This window comes from Aspergillus uvarum, assembly GCF_003184745.1.
Source record: "Aspergillus uvarum CBS 121591 unplaced genomic scaffold BO82scaffold_6, whole genome shotgun sequence".
Lineage (NCBI taxonomy): Eukaryota > Fungi > Ascomycota > Eurotiomycetes > Eurotiales > Aspergillaceae > Aspergillus > Aspergillus uvarum.
The window spans coordinates 242,319-257,411 of record NW_020291303.1 but is presented as its reverse complement, the minus strand read 5'-3'; the positions used below and the strand labels follow the sequence as shown (position 1 = coordinate 257,411).

At 53.1% G+C, this 15,093-nt stretch overlaps 4 protein-coding genes across 4 annotated transcripts; 2 read left to right on the top strand and 2 right to left on the bottom strand.

Moving 5' to 3' along the window:
- The first annotated feature begins 1,289 nt into the window (after window positions 1-1,289).
- BO82DRAFT_350901 (sialidase family protein) lies at window positions 1,290-2,979 on the top strand. The gene has a single exon (XM_025634272.1). The coding sequence runs from the start codon at window positions 1,421-1,423 to the stop codon at window positions 2,648-2,650; it is 1,230 nt and encodes a 409-aa protein (XP_025495774.1). The 5' UTR covers window positions 1,290-1,420; the 3' UTR covers window positions 2,651-2,979.
- Window positions 2,980-3,375: 396 nt separating this feature from the next.
- BO82DRAFT_429091 (uncharacterized protein) lies at window positions 3,376-7,602 on the bottom strand (the record flags this gene model as incomplete). The annotated part of the gene is made up of 3 exons (XM_025640501.1): window positions 5,922-7,602; window positions 5,839-5,851; window positions 3,376-5,800 (listed from the first exon to the last, which is right to left on the bottom strand). The coding sequence occupies exons 1-3, from the start codon at window positions 7,549-7,551 to the stop codon at window positions 3,376-3,378; spliced, it is 4,068 nt and encodes a 1,355-aa protein (XP_025495773.1). The 5' UTR covers window positions 7,552-7,602.
- A 3,435-nt stretch (window positions 7,603-11,037) lies between these two features.
- Window positions 11,038-13,493, bottom strand: BO82DRAFT_429090 (putative transcription factor). The gene is made up of 5 exons (XM_025640500.1): window positions 13,364-13,493; window positions 12,481-13,312; window positions 12,011-12,428; window positions 11,661-11,952; window positions 11,038-11,596 (listed from the first exon to the last, which is right to left on the bottom strand). Exons 1-5 carry the CDS (start codon window positions 13,478-13,480, stop codon window positions 11,153-11,155), a joined length of 2,103 nt encoding a protein of 700 aa, XP_025495772.1. The 5' UTR covers window positions 13,481-13,493; the 3' UTR covers window positions 11,038-11,152.
- Window positions 13,494-13,707: 214 nt separating this feature from the next.
- BO82DRAFT_350900 (uncharacterized protein) lies at window positions 13,708-14,842 on the top strand. The gene has a single exon (XM_025634271.1). The coding sequence runs from the start codon at window positions 13,876-13,878 to the stop codon at window positions 14,503-14,505; it is 630 nt and encodes a 209-aa protein (XP_025495771.1). The 5' UTR covers window positions 13,708-13,875; the 3' UTR covers window positions 14,506-14,842.
- Window positions 14,843-15,093: the final 251 nt, after the last annotated feature.

Sequence of the window (15,093 nt, the reverse complement as noted above, 5' to 3'; positions counted from 1 at the left end):
ATGTCGGCCTAGTGTGCCAACTTCATCGCTTATTTCAGGGCTCTGTCGCTTCGGGGTCCTTATCGAACACCAGGCTAGGCTGCTTCAATGTTCACAGCTTATCAAATTCATCAATCAGTAGAGACTCAGCAAAAAAGCACGATTGCTCACGATCATCCTTGCTGGTCGACGGAGACAATATTTCACCGCCGGTGTATTTCTAAGAAGGCTCTTCAGTCGAGGACGAATGGCAGTACAGTTAGGGAATAATACCACTGCCACATGGGCTGAGCTCCTCAAGGATAGTTGGGATTATCGTGATTCGTTCAAGTGGAACACAAAGCATGCCTCTTAGATTCTGGTTATCATGTACTGTGACAAGCAAAGAACAGAAGCATGGCAATTGGGCTGGCAGCCAAATCGCGCCATATCTCCGGACGTCAGAGATTATCGCACTAAGTACCGCAGAACCTGCCCAGGTTGTGTATGCTTTATGAATAGACCTCTTGAGTTTCCCGTGTTGCCAAAAGTGGTTCTGATGAGAAACCTAGCTACACTGTGGAAAGCAAATGGCTGTGTTATGTGGTCTGATCACCCCATAACACTGCTATATATTATAGGGCTGATGTGATGTGTGCATTATTTCAAGTTATCTAGATTATGATTGACCGCAGCCAAGCACCTTGAATTAAGGTTCACCTATTGTTTCCAAATACATATTGATATTCAGAAGAGAAGATGAAACGGTCTGGAATGGGTCCGAATATAGGCTCAACCTCACATTCTCTGAATCGAGCAGTTTTAGAAATTTCAGATGAAGCCTGTTTGCTTCATCAACAGAGCAAGCGGATCAAGGCATGACGACAACTATATATGTTAGCGTTTGAGGATCTGCTCCCACAGTCTTTTGTCTACTTTGTACATGACAGCGAGAAGCTTGTTCATTGACAATTTAAATGTGGCATCCACAATATGTATATGGAAGCCACGAGGAGTCAAGGTAGACTGGGGGTGTGCAGTGCCTGCATATAAGGCAGTCTCGGGCTTGAAGTGGGCTTGTGAGGTCAAGTTGGGTTGTATTTTATTGTTTAAGAGAGTACGGTACCGTCCCTCAATGCAACCCATTGTCCGACCCCGGCAAGCCAGATCTGGATCCGAGCTTGCCTCAGCCCTATGTCACACTCACCCTATATATTCATTCCTATCCATCTTGACAGTGCTCCAAATGAAAGGATATCAGGCAACACCTTAACTATAAATAGCGTAAGCGCCCCCAATGTTTCAGGGGCCCCGCGTTACGTCATCCTGCCCCGCCTTATAAAAGCCACGCAATCCCGCAAGAAACCCTGAATACCCCAACAATCATCTCAATTGACTTCTCATCATCACCACTATCTCTATATCCATCAATCTATATTATATTTCCCATACCTCAATCATCATGCCTGACTTCGGCCACAAGATTCTCAACAAGCTGGGTCTTCACGACCACCACGACCAACAGCAGCAGCAACCCCCGCAACAGCAGCACTACGACCAGCAACAATACGGCCAGTATAACCAGCAACAATACAATCAGCAGCAGTACCAATACAACCAACAACAATATGGCCAGCAGCAGCAGCCAATGGGCTATCCAGGCCACGGCCACCCCCGCCCCAATAGCCACGTCCACCACGATGAGCGCTCTCTCACCTCCCAACAAGGCGGCACCTACCCCCGTCTAGCCCGCCTCTCCGACGGCTCCCTCCTCTCCTCCTTCACTCGCTTCCCCGGCGACGGCCAACGCGCCCTCGTTGTCGCCCGCAGCACCGACGGCCACCGCTTCGAAGACATCGGCGAAGTCACTCGCGGCACAGGCGACACCGACAACTTGTTCCTCCTAGAGGTGGCCCCCTCCGTCGTGCTGGGTGCGTTCCGCAACCACGACCACGACCCCTCGGGCCGCCCGACCCACTTCCGCATCACGGTCTGCCGCTCGCACGACGGCGGCCACACCTGGCAGTTCGCCTCGCAGGCGGCCGAGAAATCCGGGGGCGACGGGTTGGGAGTCTGGGAGCCGTTCATGCGCATGGGGGCTGGGGGCGAAGTGCAGCTCACCTACTCGCAGGAGATGGCGCACAACAACCAGTGCACGATGCTGGTGACGTCAACCGACCAGGGCAGCACCTGGTCGGCGCCGCAGTGCCTGCACGGGCGGGACGACAACAGGCGCGACGGGATGAATGGGATTGCACGGACGCGCGACGAAGGCCGCGACGCGCTGGTCATGGTGTTCGAGACCAACACCCAGGGCCCCATGCAGATCGAGGGGCTGATCTCGTACGATGACGGGCGGAGCTGGGGCCACCGCCATGTTGTGTACGCGCCGCGGGACGGGCAACGGCATAACGCGGGCGCGCCGCAGATCGCCTCGTTCGCGAACGGGTCGCTGGCCGTCGTCTTCATGACGGACGAGGACCATCAGGAGGTCAACTGGACCAAGAATGCGTGCATCAAGGCGGTGTTTGCGCCGCCACCAGTCAATGGGCAAATCCAGTGGGATCACTCCGCCACGACCATCTGTGGCGAGTCGAGCCATTGGCCCGGTGTGTTCGGGTTGGATGGCCATACCGTTTTGGCGACGTACGAGTGTCGGGGTCCGAAAGCGAGGGCTATCTCGCTGCATTGAAGGTTCGTATTATCAACACTGGCCGTTTTGCCTTATGTTTAGGTTACGCTAGACCGCCGCTGGCTTGGTATATCAGGTCAGTAGTATGAATGTACTGGGCTCGATGTATCACAAAGCTCAATCAAAGTTAAGCTTGCCACATAAGAAGTAGGAAAGTATGCGAGGCGGTAAATCCATTATGATGGTCGTAAATTAGAGAAGCCAGATCCTTGACATCAAAATCGTCGGAAAACTGTGCATCGGTCTATAGGAGTAAACATAAAGCCACCAGTGCTCAGAGATCGCCATGTAGGCCCTGCAGCGACTGCGGGCCCAGCACCGGCATGGTTCGACGACGACGCACAGCGAGAAGAATGGTCTAGTGGCTGGGGCCTTCGTCAAGCACGTGCAAGGGCGTTGGTCATATCTTGGAGTTTCCGTCCTGGTTTGATGTCTCCATTACTGTGGACCAGCCTGGCCAAACGAACTGATCAAAAGCAGTAGTATTAGCAAGGTGACTCCTGTGGTTGTGACAGAGTCATCATCTTAATCATCGTTTGAGCGCCTACGCCAAAGTTCTGGAACAGTTGATGAGTTGGAAAAGACCCAACGTGGGAGTCTCGGCTGATTTCCGTTAATATGCAGCAGATTATACTTGCTTTAAATCTCGCGTATCTTAATACCAGTTGAAATATCGAGCTGACCGTTTAAGAGTTTATCCAAGGTCGCTTCTCAGGTCCTGGAAATTATGGCTGCGATAGAAGCAGCTGTAGTTCTGGATCCCGCTTCCCCGCGAGAGCCAGAACACTGTCCGTAAGGGAAGCCTTCAAATTGCCCTCTGCTAGGAAGTGCTTGAGCCACGGTGTCTCCAGCAACGTTGAACTTAGGGCAATCTTGATCATTTCTTCGGTCAAGAGGCCCTTTTCCTCAGCATGATGCAGGATCAAGCGGACACCACTTTCATATTTTATGGCTATGATCACTTGTTCGTTGATCGGAAACTGAGGAACATGTCGGAGCATATCCCACAGGCATTGATAATTGCGGGCCGCTGTCTGCTCGATTACCCATTTATCTACCACGACGACGTGCTGTTCGAGAAGTAGTTGAAAGGTTGCTAGGGTTCCTAAGGTCCAGCGGTTGCTCATCGCGATAATCAAGTCTCTAACCGGTACGTTGTTGCCGTTCCGGTTTAAGAGCACTCTCATATGATTGGGCTTGTCGTACGCTGCCATAAAGACGCTGTCGGGTACTGTATCTTCTTTGAACATATCTATGACAGCTCGAAAGTCATCTCCATTAGACTTGGCTGGGTTCCCCGCGGCTGCCTCCAGAAGATTCAAAGGTACTTCATAATCTGGGCCAACAAACAGTAATAGGAATCGCAACACAGACAGGCCGTAGTCTCTGTTGTTTGCGGCCGCAAGCAAAAGTTCTTGACGGATCGGAATCTCCGAGCCTCCATTGTTCATCAGCAATTGCATAACTTCCTGCGTACTTTTATAGGCAGCTTCGAGCAGTATTGCTTCCGAGACGGCGAAGCCTGCCTGCTGTCTCGCCAAGAATGCCTCGAGAATGGCCATCCCGCGAAAGTAATTATTGACAGCGGCAATCATGATATCCTGGTCAATTTCGATTTGTGGGCCCCATAAGTCCAACACAAAACACAGAAACTTGAGGCCTTCCATCTTTCTTTCGGTGGCAGCTGCTAGAATCATTTCATGGCGTAACGTGGCGTTCAATTCCTTGCCAGATAAGAGGAGTCGGATCATGTCTCGGGCACCAGGATTGACAGACGCCGCAAGTAAAACATTACGTTGCGACATAATATTTTCTCCATACACCTCAAGGGCCAGTCTCAAGACCTCACTTGAGGCTCCTCCTGCAAAAGTCTCAGCATGTTCGGGCAGCAGGCAAGTGATTTGGCTGTGATTTCTCAGCACAAGGATAGCCAATTCGGAATTGAATGGTGATATGTCTGCCACTAGATGCATGATCTGCTGTGTAAACTGTAACTCTGCTTTTCGTCGTCGAAGGAGGACTTTCAGAATGCTAACCCTAAGATCAACATTGCCAAACGCGGCCTCAAGAAGCTCTGCCGTTACCGGGATTGTATTTTGGTCGTGCCGATCGAAACAAATATCCAATAGCACATCCGCGCAATTGGGATTCCTTGTCATGCTCAATAGGATGACTGGGTGAATGATCTCGCTTTCTTCAAAACCATAAAGCGCGCCCATGTTCCCGAGCAGATCGACGACAAGGCTCAATGTTGCTCGATCCTTCTCAGAGCGGGGTCGAAGCTCTAGAAGAATTTCCTTCGCCTCAGGAAAGGGCACTGTGATGGCACGTTTCAAGAGTAGTACTAGAATATTGACACTGGATCTGGCTGCATTTACCAGCAAGCTTTCTCTCGACTGCAGAGGGAAACCCATTGAATCGAATCTCAACTCTAGTAGCAGTTCAACCAAGGTTTCAAATTGCATGGAAATGGCCATAGCCGTTGGTCTTGGCCACTCGGATACCATAAAACTGTTGAAGTCAGAATATCCCATACCACGCAAGCGATGCCAGTTCAGATAGACCACGCGTTCCGTAAAAAGTTCTAGAAGCATTAGATATATCTCTGGTATTGAATCGGGTGTTAAGCTCTCCAGTTGCCGGAAATGATCGGGCCAGTTTTTGGAACCGTAGAGCAGCAGTGGTTTGCTCATAGCAATCTCGTATGTCAGTTCCTCTTTCTCTGTGAGAATGCGCGACAGAATCTGGCTCAGTATGGCGCGGTGCCCAAGCATCTCCGATAAATGGCACCAGTGAGTAACTTGCTCAGAAAGGAGAAACTCTTTCACGGAAAAATGAGCAAGTCTGATAGTCCCATCTGCTGTGTTGAGAGTAACCATCTGAGTCGTGCATATCTCGATGACGCTGTCGGGTGACGGAAAACCGGCTACTTCTGCGACGGCTTCCCGACTTAGGGGCTTCATGGAGAAAGTGAGCCAAGTGAAAATGGATCGTACTGCATCGTGGTACCTTGGTAGAATCTCCTGCTCGAGGATTCCTTTGTACGTCGCCTCAAGAGTGTCAGGAATTGTTGTAAGCGCTTCGTCGATGTCTTGGGGAATGTGACATCTTTCGAGGCGCTTTATCTGCAGGTCAACCCAGCGAAATCGCCTACTTGATGGTCAGCACGGATAGGGAATGTGGCCTACACCCATGACTTGCCTTTCTGAAACGTTTAGTAGCTCGTGTTCTATCCTTTCAAGGATAGAGCGATTCCACCTACGCAACTTACCATTGGCCAGTCTCTCTTGCACAAACTTCTCGACATCTCCGCTCAAAGCATCCTCGAGCCCAAATAGGGTGTGTTGCATAAGAGCCTGATGAATGTCAGGCTCCGGTCTGCTAGTGAGGAGCAGATGGGCCTTGGTCGAAAAATCTCTTATCCAATCATTCATGAAAGGCAAGAGGCGCCTTTCTCGAGTCTCAACCGGGCATTCGTCGAGAGCATCAAGGATGATAAATATGTCTGCAGGCAGCAGATCTAAGATTTCATGGAGAATTGCCAAGAGTACTTCCAAGTCCGGCTCTCGATTCCTCCGATGGTCCTCCCAGATCTTTCTGATCGGGTTGGGAATAGGCCGGGGACACAATTGCCGTATGAAAGATCGGACCATACTCTCCATGCTTTGTGTTTCATTGTCACTGAACTTAAAGTACCAGTACGCGAGAACGTTGGGCATGTTTTGATTGCAGTGGAGGTCAATGTCTGCGATAATGGTGGAGCACAGAACTGATTTGCCGCAACCCACAGGGCCATGCAGCCACAGAAGTTGTCCCGGTGTGGTCTTCCACCGTTGATACCGGTCGCTGGACTGCACCAACCAGGCTCCCGTCTCAGGCGAACGACTCTTCTTGGTCTCATTCTGAATGTTGGAGTAAGAGAACGTGGAAATCCAGTCAAGAATGCTGAGTTCCTCTTGATCATTGGTTCGAAGATCGATACTGTGCACCTGCCTAGCCATCTCGTCGATCCGCACCAGAATAACCTCGGCACGGCGATTCTGATCCTCATCTCTTACAATCGTCTTCCATTGATCCACGACAGCGCTTTTCTGCTCCACCACCGACTTCAGCCGGTCGAGCGGTTGACCAATGAAAGCAGTTATACTCTTTCCCACTCGAGCAACGGCGCTCTCATCTCCCGTACTCTGGACTTCTGCGATGTACCGAAGAAGAGCAACATAAACATCGACCAGAGCATCGTCCAATCTCGCCGAGCTTGGATTGGTTCCCTTCCGGTAATTGTGCTCGATGATACTATGGTATGCGAGAGCCTTGGCGAGGAACTCCGAGGCATCCACAATCGCGTCCCGCCGATCGATGTCGTTTTTGACCAGCGTGAGCCCAAAGGCCACGACTGACCAGGCGATGGAGGCGTAGCCGGTGGGATCGAACCCGACCACGGCCTTAACGAGATCCTGGGCTTGTAACACGCAGACAAGGACCTTTTTGGCGGAGCCTCGAACATCGGCCTTCCTATCGCCATCGCCGCGGTTTCGGATACTCAGGTTGCCTTTTTGGTAGTCTTCGTACTTGGCTGTGATCTCTTTGATGATCTCCGCCAGCACTCGATCAATCGGGGGCGAGGGGGAGTTACTGTCCCGGCTCAACCGGAGCCGTTTGCGGCTTTTTTCGTCCAATTGTTCTTCTGCTCGTTTCCAAAGGTCGTGCTTTTCGGATGTTGATGAAGCCCTCTGTGGTGGGACGGTGATCTGAGAGGGGGAACGCGTGACTGGTGGTGGACTTGGGACTGAATGGGAGGAGGAAGAGGGGGAGACGAGATTCACCGGCCGCGGAGGGGCAACAGCGTCGGCTGCGTTCCTGCCGTTCTTGTTCCCACAACCCCAACAATCAAAGGGCATCGCAACTGCTAGTCGGGGAATGGGATCTCTCCAGTGAATGTTAACAACAGCCCTAGGGGACTGAAAGTGAATACCAAGCAGGTAAGGAGGGCCTTCGTTCCCTCTCCATGTCTCCTTTAATATTTCCCAGCCTTCCTGTAAGCGCTAACTTACAACACAGCCGCCGCTAATTTAGTCTACTGTGTGGTGCATGGCACTAAGTATATCGGGCCAACGAACGATCGTCTTGTTTTGCTCGGTGTTCCTCTTGGCCTTGGCCGTCTGACTCCGACAGTTCTTGATGGGGTTTTCCAAGGGATACATCTTTCTAGGTGACCGTCTAGCGGTTAAGGGCCTTGGTGGTGAATACCGGAGAAGAGGTTTGTTTGATCGCACGATCATAGGTTGGAATATTTCACTAACTTAACAAGGGTTTCCTGCTTTGCTAGCTTGGTAGCAAATGGTTCGTTCAGGATTGAACATTAGGTTAGAGGTATGGTATCCTAGTAAGATATATCTTTGATGCATTTTTCTCCTGCCTACAGTCATGCGGGGTCTACGTGTAGGTATACTATGTATATCAATCTCTGAAGAGGAACACTAGATCATAGATAGGCTGATCCTACAAGCTGAAAAATATAACTCTAGCAGTTATTTTGCCGAAGTCTATATTGTAGTGAGGGAAGTGGTGTACAGAATGAGGGGGCAATGGCCAGGTTAGAAGAATGGTATCGATACAGTGTATATCCCGAAGATAACAGTCAGTCAACGATTCTGGCGTCATCCCAACCACAGCTAATCCAATATATCGCCGGTATTGCTTCATCAAGCCACCCACCTGCACAACTGAACACGTTCACTCGAAGTCAACTGACCCGAAGAAAGAAATCAGACCAACCCCTCCCCCGAAATCAACCCCAAATCCAACTCATCCAACTAACTCAAAAACCCCTCCTTTGACTATCAGGCGGTCTTTGATGAGCTGTGGAACGAGTGGCACCCTCCATCCACATCCGCCAAGCATGAGGCCTTGCGCATGCTATGCAAGCACTGCAATATTGACGTCCCAGAGATCTGTTGGCGCGGAATAGTTCGGAATCCGAGATCGGAGGAAATGAGATACTGACGCAGAGACAACGGGCTTGACCGACGGCCCGCTCCCACATAGCGAGGCTTACACTCGAGCGAGGCTTACAATCGGATGGGGCTTAGAATATCTTCAACTAGACCTCAATCAAAACGTCGCCCGAGAAAGGTTCGGGTAGGCATCTCAATTGTTGAATCAATGTATAGTCATGGCAAAGCAAAGACAGATAAGTAAGCCACAGTCAGCAGTCATCCCAATCCTTCTTAATCAATCACACTCTGCACCTTTCATTCTCACATCCTCATCGTGCACGGCACCACCGACATTGCGGTTCCTCATACTAGACTGAACCCGAACATGTATCTCCCGAGCCAGGGACCACCTTCTTTGACAAGAGCGCGAGCCATGCAGGCAGGTCATCATCTCCGCCACGCCACTCAGCCCCAAGCACGCTTCTCTGAATTCCAGCCCCGAATGGAGCACAGTTGAAGGAAGTACATCATCGTCCAGAAGAAGTACCTCTAGACAGCCCCCGAAAGTATCAAGTAGGAGCTGCCACGCAGCAGCACGCGCGAGCAAATCGTCCATCTCCTGAACCCAGTCCCGGATCTGCGGTTCTTCCTCTGTATGACCATCACGACCGCTTAGCCTGACAGCCAGCCTCTGCGAAGCAACCGCTCGAGCGGCCGCGGCATCCAGCCCGAGTGATATCCCTGCTCTGATCAACTCCTGATGCAAGACCAGCAACTCAAGCAATTCAGTCCGGAGTATAAAGGTGCTGAAGACTCTCTCCGCAACGGCACGGGACGAAAAGATGCTTGCGTCAGGGAACGACGTCGTCGAGGAGAAAATGATCCCGAAGCTGCTCCAGTCGGCCTGGATGAGGCTGTTGAAAAAGACAGCGGCAGCACCCCCACCAGCATGATGATTATAGCCCAAACAGTGTGAATCTCGGACTGACAGGTATGGCGAGCGTGCATGAAGATGGTATATCTGGCAGGAGGTGCAGTTGCGAACCGACGCTTTCGGCAAGTTATATGCTAGGCACTGGCAGAATATGAGTACAAACTCGGGAGAAGAGAAACTCGCAAAGCCTATACTGGAAATAACATACTATGGTGCTGTGGCATCGACACGGTGCACATCCCTGGCTGCTAGGCTCAAGGGAGCTCAGCCCGCTCATTGCTCTTGTTTTCAGACTCGCTTCACGGTGTAGATCGAATCGTTGGCTGTGTCGAACGTCTGCCCCCCACGTTCTCAAAACGCTCTCCCTCAGCCCTATTTATACGTCGAGTAGACCTCGATAGCCTGTACACCTTCCATGTCTTTATCACACAAGTTCTCCCAGTATTGCACATTGTTCCTATCTCACTCTCATCCAACATCCATTCCACCATTTGCCCTGGTACGCGAATTCACGCAACTCCTCGCCATCGCCATTCTGCGCAGAATATTCTATTCCCGAATGGGTAAAAGCCCCGTCCACGAAAACCAAATGCTACGCATTTGATCGACCGGGATCAGCATCCTCTAAACCCGTCCAGACGGCTTTTTTAACCCCAAGTTGCAGGGATCCCGGTCCATCGATCCTGTCTGGACAGCCACGGTTACGGTGGGCTACTCGTCCACCGGGTGCTTCGGCCATCAGTAAACCACACCCCAACCCACCACCTTTTCAAGCAACCTGCACCTGGAGCACCACGTACCGTCCCCGCTCTCTCGCTCTTCTCTCTAGTTAACCTTTGCCGTGCGGTATTTGCGATTCGATAGCTTCATGGTTACACATCCGATAGAGCTACTCACATTACTTAGGCCGGAAAATTCTATATAGGCCAAAGCTCAACTACCCCAGGTCCTTCTTTGTCGCCTAGGCCCAAATCAGGATTTATACATAGAATATTCTGACGTACGGGCAACTCTAGGTAGGGAAATCGAACACACACCCACTATTTGTACCGATGGTAGCAAGAAGAACAATCATGAGCAAGTGAACAACAACCCTGCTGGCCTCCGCTGCCGCCGATGACAGACTGCTGACAACATGACGCGCGTGTTGAGAGAGAGGTAGCCAGCCGGCCGCGGACAAAAGCAATGGGAACCAAAGTACTGTCTTTCCTGCACCTGGATATGTCGCGCCCTCCGCCTCTTGGATGGAGCAATCACCTCCCTCTGCCGCAGTATCGTGGCACGGCCAGAACTGCCTGGGTTCCTCTCTAGTATGGCAGCAAAGCTACTGGGTGGGTCCCCTCAAAATCCTGTCGAGATGGGAGTGCGGGAGGATGCGACCCCCTGTTCGGTTCGGGGCTTCTTCCCAGGTTAATAGGCGAATGACCCGTGCTCGACCCGCGAGATTGAACAGAGGCCCTACGTCTATAACAGTATTCTTCTGAGACTTCAATGTCAATTGAACACAATGTGCTAAAGATAGAAGTTTCCGGATGCGAAGAGTATACAGCTAGTTAGTCACATTACATACTGTACAGTGCACCAGCACAAACGAGACAGAACCAAGTTTCACATTGCTTAGTGGGGACATCAAACCAACCCCTCCGCCGAAATCAACCCCAAATCCAACTCATCCAACCAACTCAAAAACCCCTCGGAGGCGAGTCCCACCCCGAGCGCCTCCGACGGCAGCTGGAACCCCTCGATAAAGCCCGGTGGGAGGAGATCCCCGGAATCACGCACCATCGGAGCGATAACCTCACCGTCCGTGGGTCCTGCTCCCCCCACCACAACCCCCTGCTGATGATTCAGCGCATCATCCAACAACCGACTGACCACCTTGGTCAGCTCCCTGGCGGCGACGGCGGTGGTCGACGGCGGCAGCTGCGTGGCCTGCACCCAGGCGAGGAGCACGCTGAGCGAGCGGATGATCTCGGAGCGCGGGGTGGCGGCGGGGAAGGCGCGGTTGGCGAGGGTGTGGCTGTGCAATTCGGTGACGAGGATGCCGGCGGCGGGGATGCCGTAGCTCAGGTACTTTACTCTTTGTTAGAAAGTGGGGGGCGGGAGAGGGATGGTTTGGAACGCGGGGGAGGCGTACGATGCAAGCGAACTGGCGCTGGATCTCGTGGGAGTGGAACATCCGCGTCAGGTCCATGACCATGGACAGCACCTGCAGGGCGGTATCCATCAGGTCGGCGGTGGCGTTGGCGCTGTGGGTCTTGCAGCGGATGCGCTGCAGGTGCAGGACGCTGAATTGGTAGTCGAATTGCACGAGGATCCGCGCTAGGGATTCCATCAGCTCGCTCTCGGGGATATGCCAGCAGTCCTGGGTGTAGTGGAAGCGCGCGGGGATTTGTGTTAGGGTTTCTTGGCAGAGGTGGTATGTTTTTCTTAGTTTCATTAGCATTGAAACCGGACAAAACGTGAATAAAAGGATAAGGGACTTACAGCACACGATCGCCATAGTCGGCAGCGGATTTATTGCCTAAGGACAGTTCTAGGACTTGCTCGCGGAGCGTGGACAGGAAGTGGCGGATGCGTATGACGGTCGCGGGCATGAAGCTGCTCGCGCGGTGCCAGCCTTGGTCGTCTAGCGCGGCCAGCACGGCGTTGAGGGACGGTCCGTCGAGGAAGAGGTCCTCGTCGGCGATGTCCAGCGGTGGGGCTGCATCGCAGTACTGGTGCAGGAGACGCGGAGGGCGCCCCATCAGCGTGGCGAGGTTCTTGTCCGTGCGATGGGTGACGGCCAGCATGCGCTTTCTTGTCTCGGCCAGGAAGAACGGCACGTCGCGCGAGGGCTGGTGGTGGAGGCCGATGGTGTAGATGTTGGAGATCAGGTCGCCGAAGAGGCTGTAGAGTCGTTCACCTGTCTGTTCGTGAGTCTGGTGCTGAGGATACACAACAGCCGGGGCACTTACTCGTATCGCCCAAAACCTCCATCGCTAGATGCGCATGCATGTAGCGCGCCCACAGGATTAGATCGTTGACGTGGCCGAACTGTTTACTGATCTCGATGCACGCGTTGCCCGCCAGGACCATCTCTTTCATGAACATCTCCACGGTCATCGTCTCCCCGTGCGCCAGCTCCACGACATGGTGGCCGGGGTACCGGACCATGGCGCTGATTCCAGACGAGGCGAAGATCAAGGCGATGAACTCCCACCGGAGGTTCGGGCCGGTGAACTGCGCGTAGAAGTCGCCGGCTGACATGTCACTCGAAACTTCGAGGGGCCGTCCGGTCGCGGCGGTGATGGTCTCGTAGAGCTCCTTCCAATTGCCCGTGACATCCCATGGGTTGCGGTCGATGTGCGCCTGGACTCGGTCTAGCGAGTCCAGGATGATCGGGGCGGGCACCACGGTGAAGCGGCTGACGCGATGGTACCACTCGATCTGGTCGCGGTGGAAGGCCACGGCGGAGGCCAGGCGGATCAGGCGCGACGATGCGTAGGCATGCTGGGTGCGCCAGTGCTCGAACTCGGCGTAGAGGGACCGGTTCGCTTTGCCGGATATCCCGCGTGGGGTCTCTTTGAACACAGAGAGATAGCTTGTCGAGCCCAGGAACTCGGAGTCTTGTCCGTGTTTGGTCTCGGTGTCTGTCTGCGGTTGGCCTGGCGCTGCAAGCTCTGGTGTCGGACTTAGGTCGGGGACGTCCAACAAAGATTGGTGAATTGCTCCTCGTTTTGGTGTTATACGAGGGCGCGCAATGCCCCCATCCTTGACCCGCGTCAACGGGGCAGGGTGGTAATAGCACTGCAGTTGTCATTGTCAGCTGTGAGACAGAAATGAGTCACCTGGACCTACCTGGTTGGCATTGCCTCGCGATTGGCAGCGTCGACAGATGGGCGTCGCATGGTCACAGCGGACCTTGGAGAGCCGACATGGCTCGCACGAGGTCGGCTTTCCGTTGCGACGAAGCATAAGACGCGTGGTGTGTAGAGTGATAGTCAAGAAGAGAAGGCAAGAATTGGTGGAGATGGAAGGAAACTAGCTTATCGCTTATCGCTTATCGCTTATCGCCGGTAGCGGCTCGGAGTCCGGCATCGACAGTTTATTCCGATGCCGACGTAGACAGTGTGAACGTGCAATCATTTCTAATGCGATGTTTGCCTAGAGTTAGTTTAAGCTGTGAATCACGCCATCTCGCTCTTGGCACAGTAAGAGGAACGATATTGGTATGGTCTAGATATAGACTGCCAGCACCAGTCTAGAAGCTACATCTAACCATTAATTCGTGGTACCCGGGCACGTATCGCAACACAATATACAACCACCGTCAGAACCCCAGCCTATCCTCTATCCCGCAAGCCAGCACGATGCCACTGCCGCCCTGCACCCTCGAGCCCATCAACCTCAATGACCCAGCACAACACACCGAACTCCAACGCCAACGCACCCTCTGCGGCTGGGACCACCACCCGACCACCCTCGCGCAATGGCAAGCCAAACAATCCGAAGGCCTGAAGAACTTCTTCTGGGTTGTCATTCCCAGCCCCAACCCTAACTCTCAAAGGAACACCATCCGCGCCGGCCACATCTCCCTCGACGCCTACAGCGACCCCCCAGACCCGGACCTCGCGCGCGCCGACCGATCCATCCTCGCCCTGCAGACCTTCTTCCTTTTACCCGAGTACCGCTCCGCAGGAGTGGGCCGCCACGCGCTGCAGCTAATCGAGGAGCAGGCAGCCCGCGAGCCGGCCTGCAAATGCATCGCGCTGACGGCGCTGAGCAAGAAGTATCTGTACCAGGAGGGGCGCGAGTGGCGGGGGATCTGGGCGCGCATGGACCAGCCCGTGCCCGCGTTCAGCATCCAGGAGTGGTATGAGAAGGCCGGGTACGTCGGGTGGAAGGAGGAGCCGCGGTACGAGGAGCGGAGTGTGGACGGGGAGGTGATTTGGCTGTGGGAGGTGTTTATGCGGAAGGAGGTGCGGCGAGATGCTCTGTAGAGTAGACGGTGTGGTAGGAGGTGGTGTATGGTGAGGATAGAGGCTGTGTATCTTTGCTGGGGGGTGGTTTGACGTCGGGGAGATGTGTTCGGGCGTGAGTGACAGAACGGAGGTTTTCTGCGCTATGCGCCAAGGGCTTGGGATTTCGTATCCACGTACGCGTTTCTGCGTCGGAAACCCAAACTCTCTGCTTGCTAGGCAGAATGATTTTCAACCTTAGACTCTGTTGTTAGAAAGATGGGTTGGAACATGGTGGAAGGAAGGTGGTATACCTCGATGAACCCTTTGTGTATACAACAAAGACATGGCGCGGTGCCGTTAGCGATCTCGATGCCCACGTTGGCCATGAATTGTCAAAACCCCCACCATGCAGATGATCACTTTACATTAGACTTAATGATATTAATAGCGGGTTCCGACCGTGGGTTTGGGAATGTCAACCACGATTCTATTGTGTTGATCGATCCAGCTGACGGACCACCAGCCTAAAGGCCATTGAGCATCCAACCATGGGATTAATTCCTCACGAAGAAGGTGACTGAGGGAATTCTCGTATTATCCGGGGGATCTTGCAGAGGATCTCATGAC

Bases quoted from the DNA above. Each gene is read 5' to 3' on its own strand.
- BO82DRAFT_350901 (XM_025634272.1), top strand. From the start codon at position 1,421: ATGCCTGACTTCGGCCACAAGATTCTCAACAAGCTGGGTCTTCACGAC.
- BO82DRAFT_429090 (XM_025640500.1), bottom strand. From the start codon at position 13,480: ATGCTTCGTCGCAACGGAAAGCCGACCTCGTGCGAGCCATGTCGGCTC. The intron at 13,313-13,363 runs GTAGGTCCAGGT...TGACAACTGCAG, and splicing joins CGCGAGGCAATGCCAACCAG to TGCTATTACCACCCTGCCCC. The intron at 11,953-12,010 runs GTAAGTCCCTTA...AATGAAACTAAG, and splicing joins GACTATGGCGATCGTGTGCT to AAAAACATACCACCTCTGCC.
- BO82DRAFT_350900 (XM_025634271.1), top strand. From the start codon at position 13,876: ATGCCACTGCCGCCCTGCACCCTCGAGCCCATCAACCTCAATGACCCA.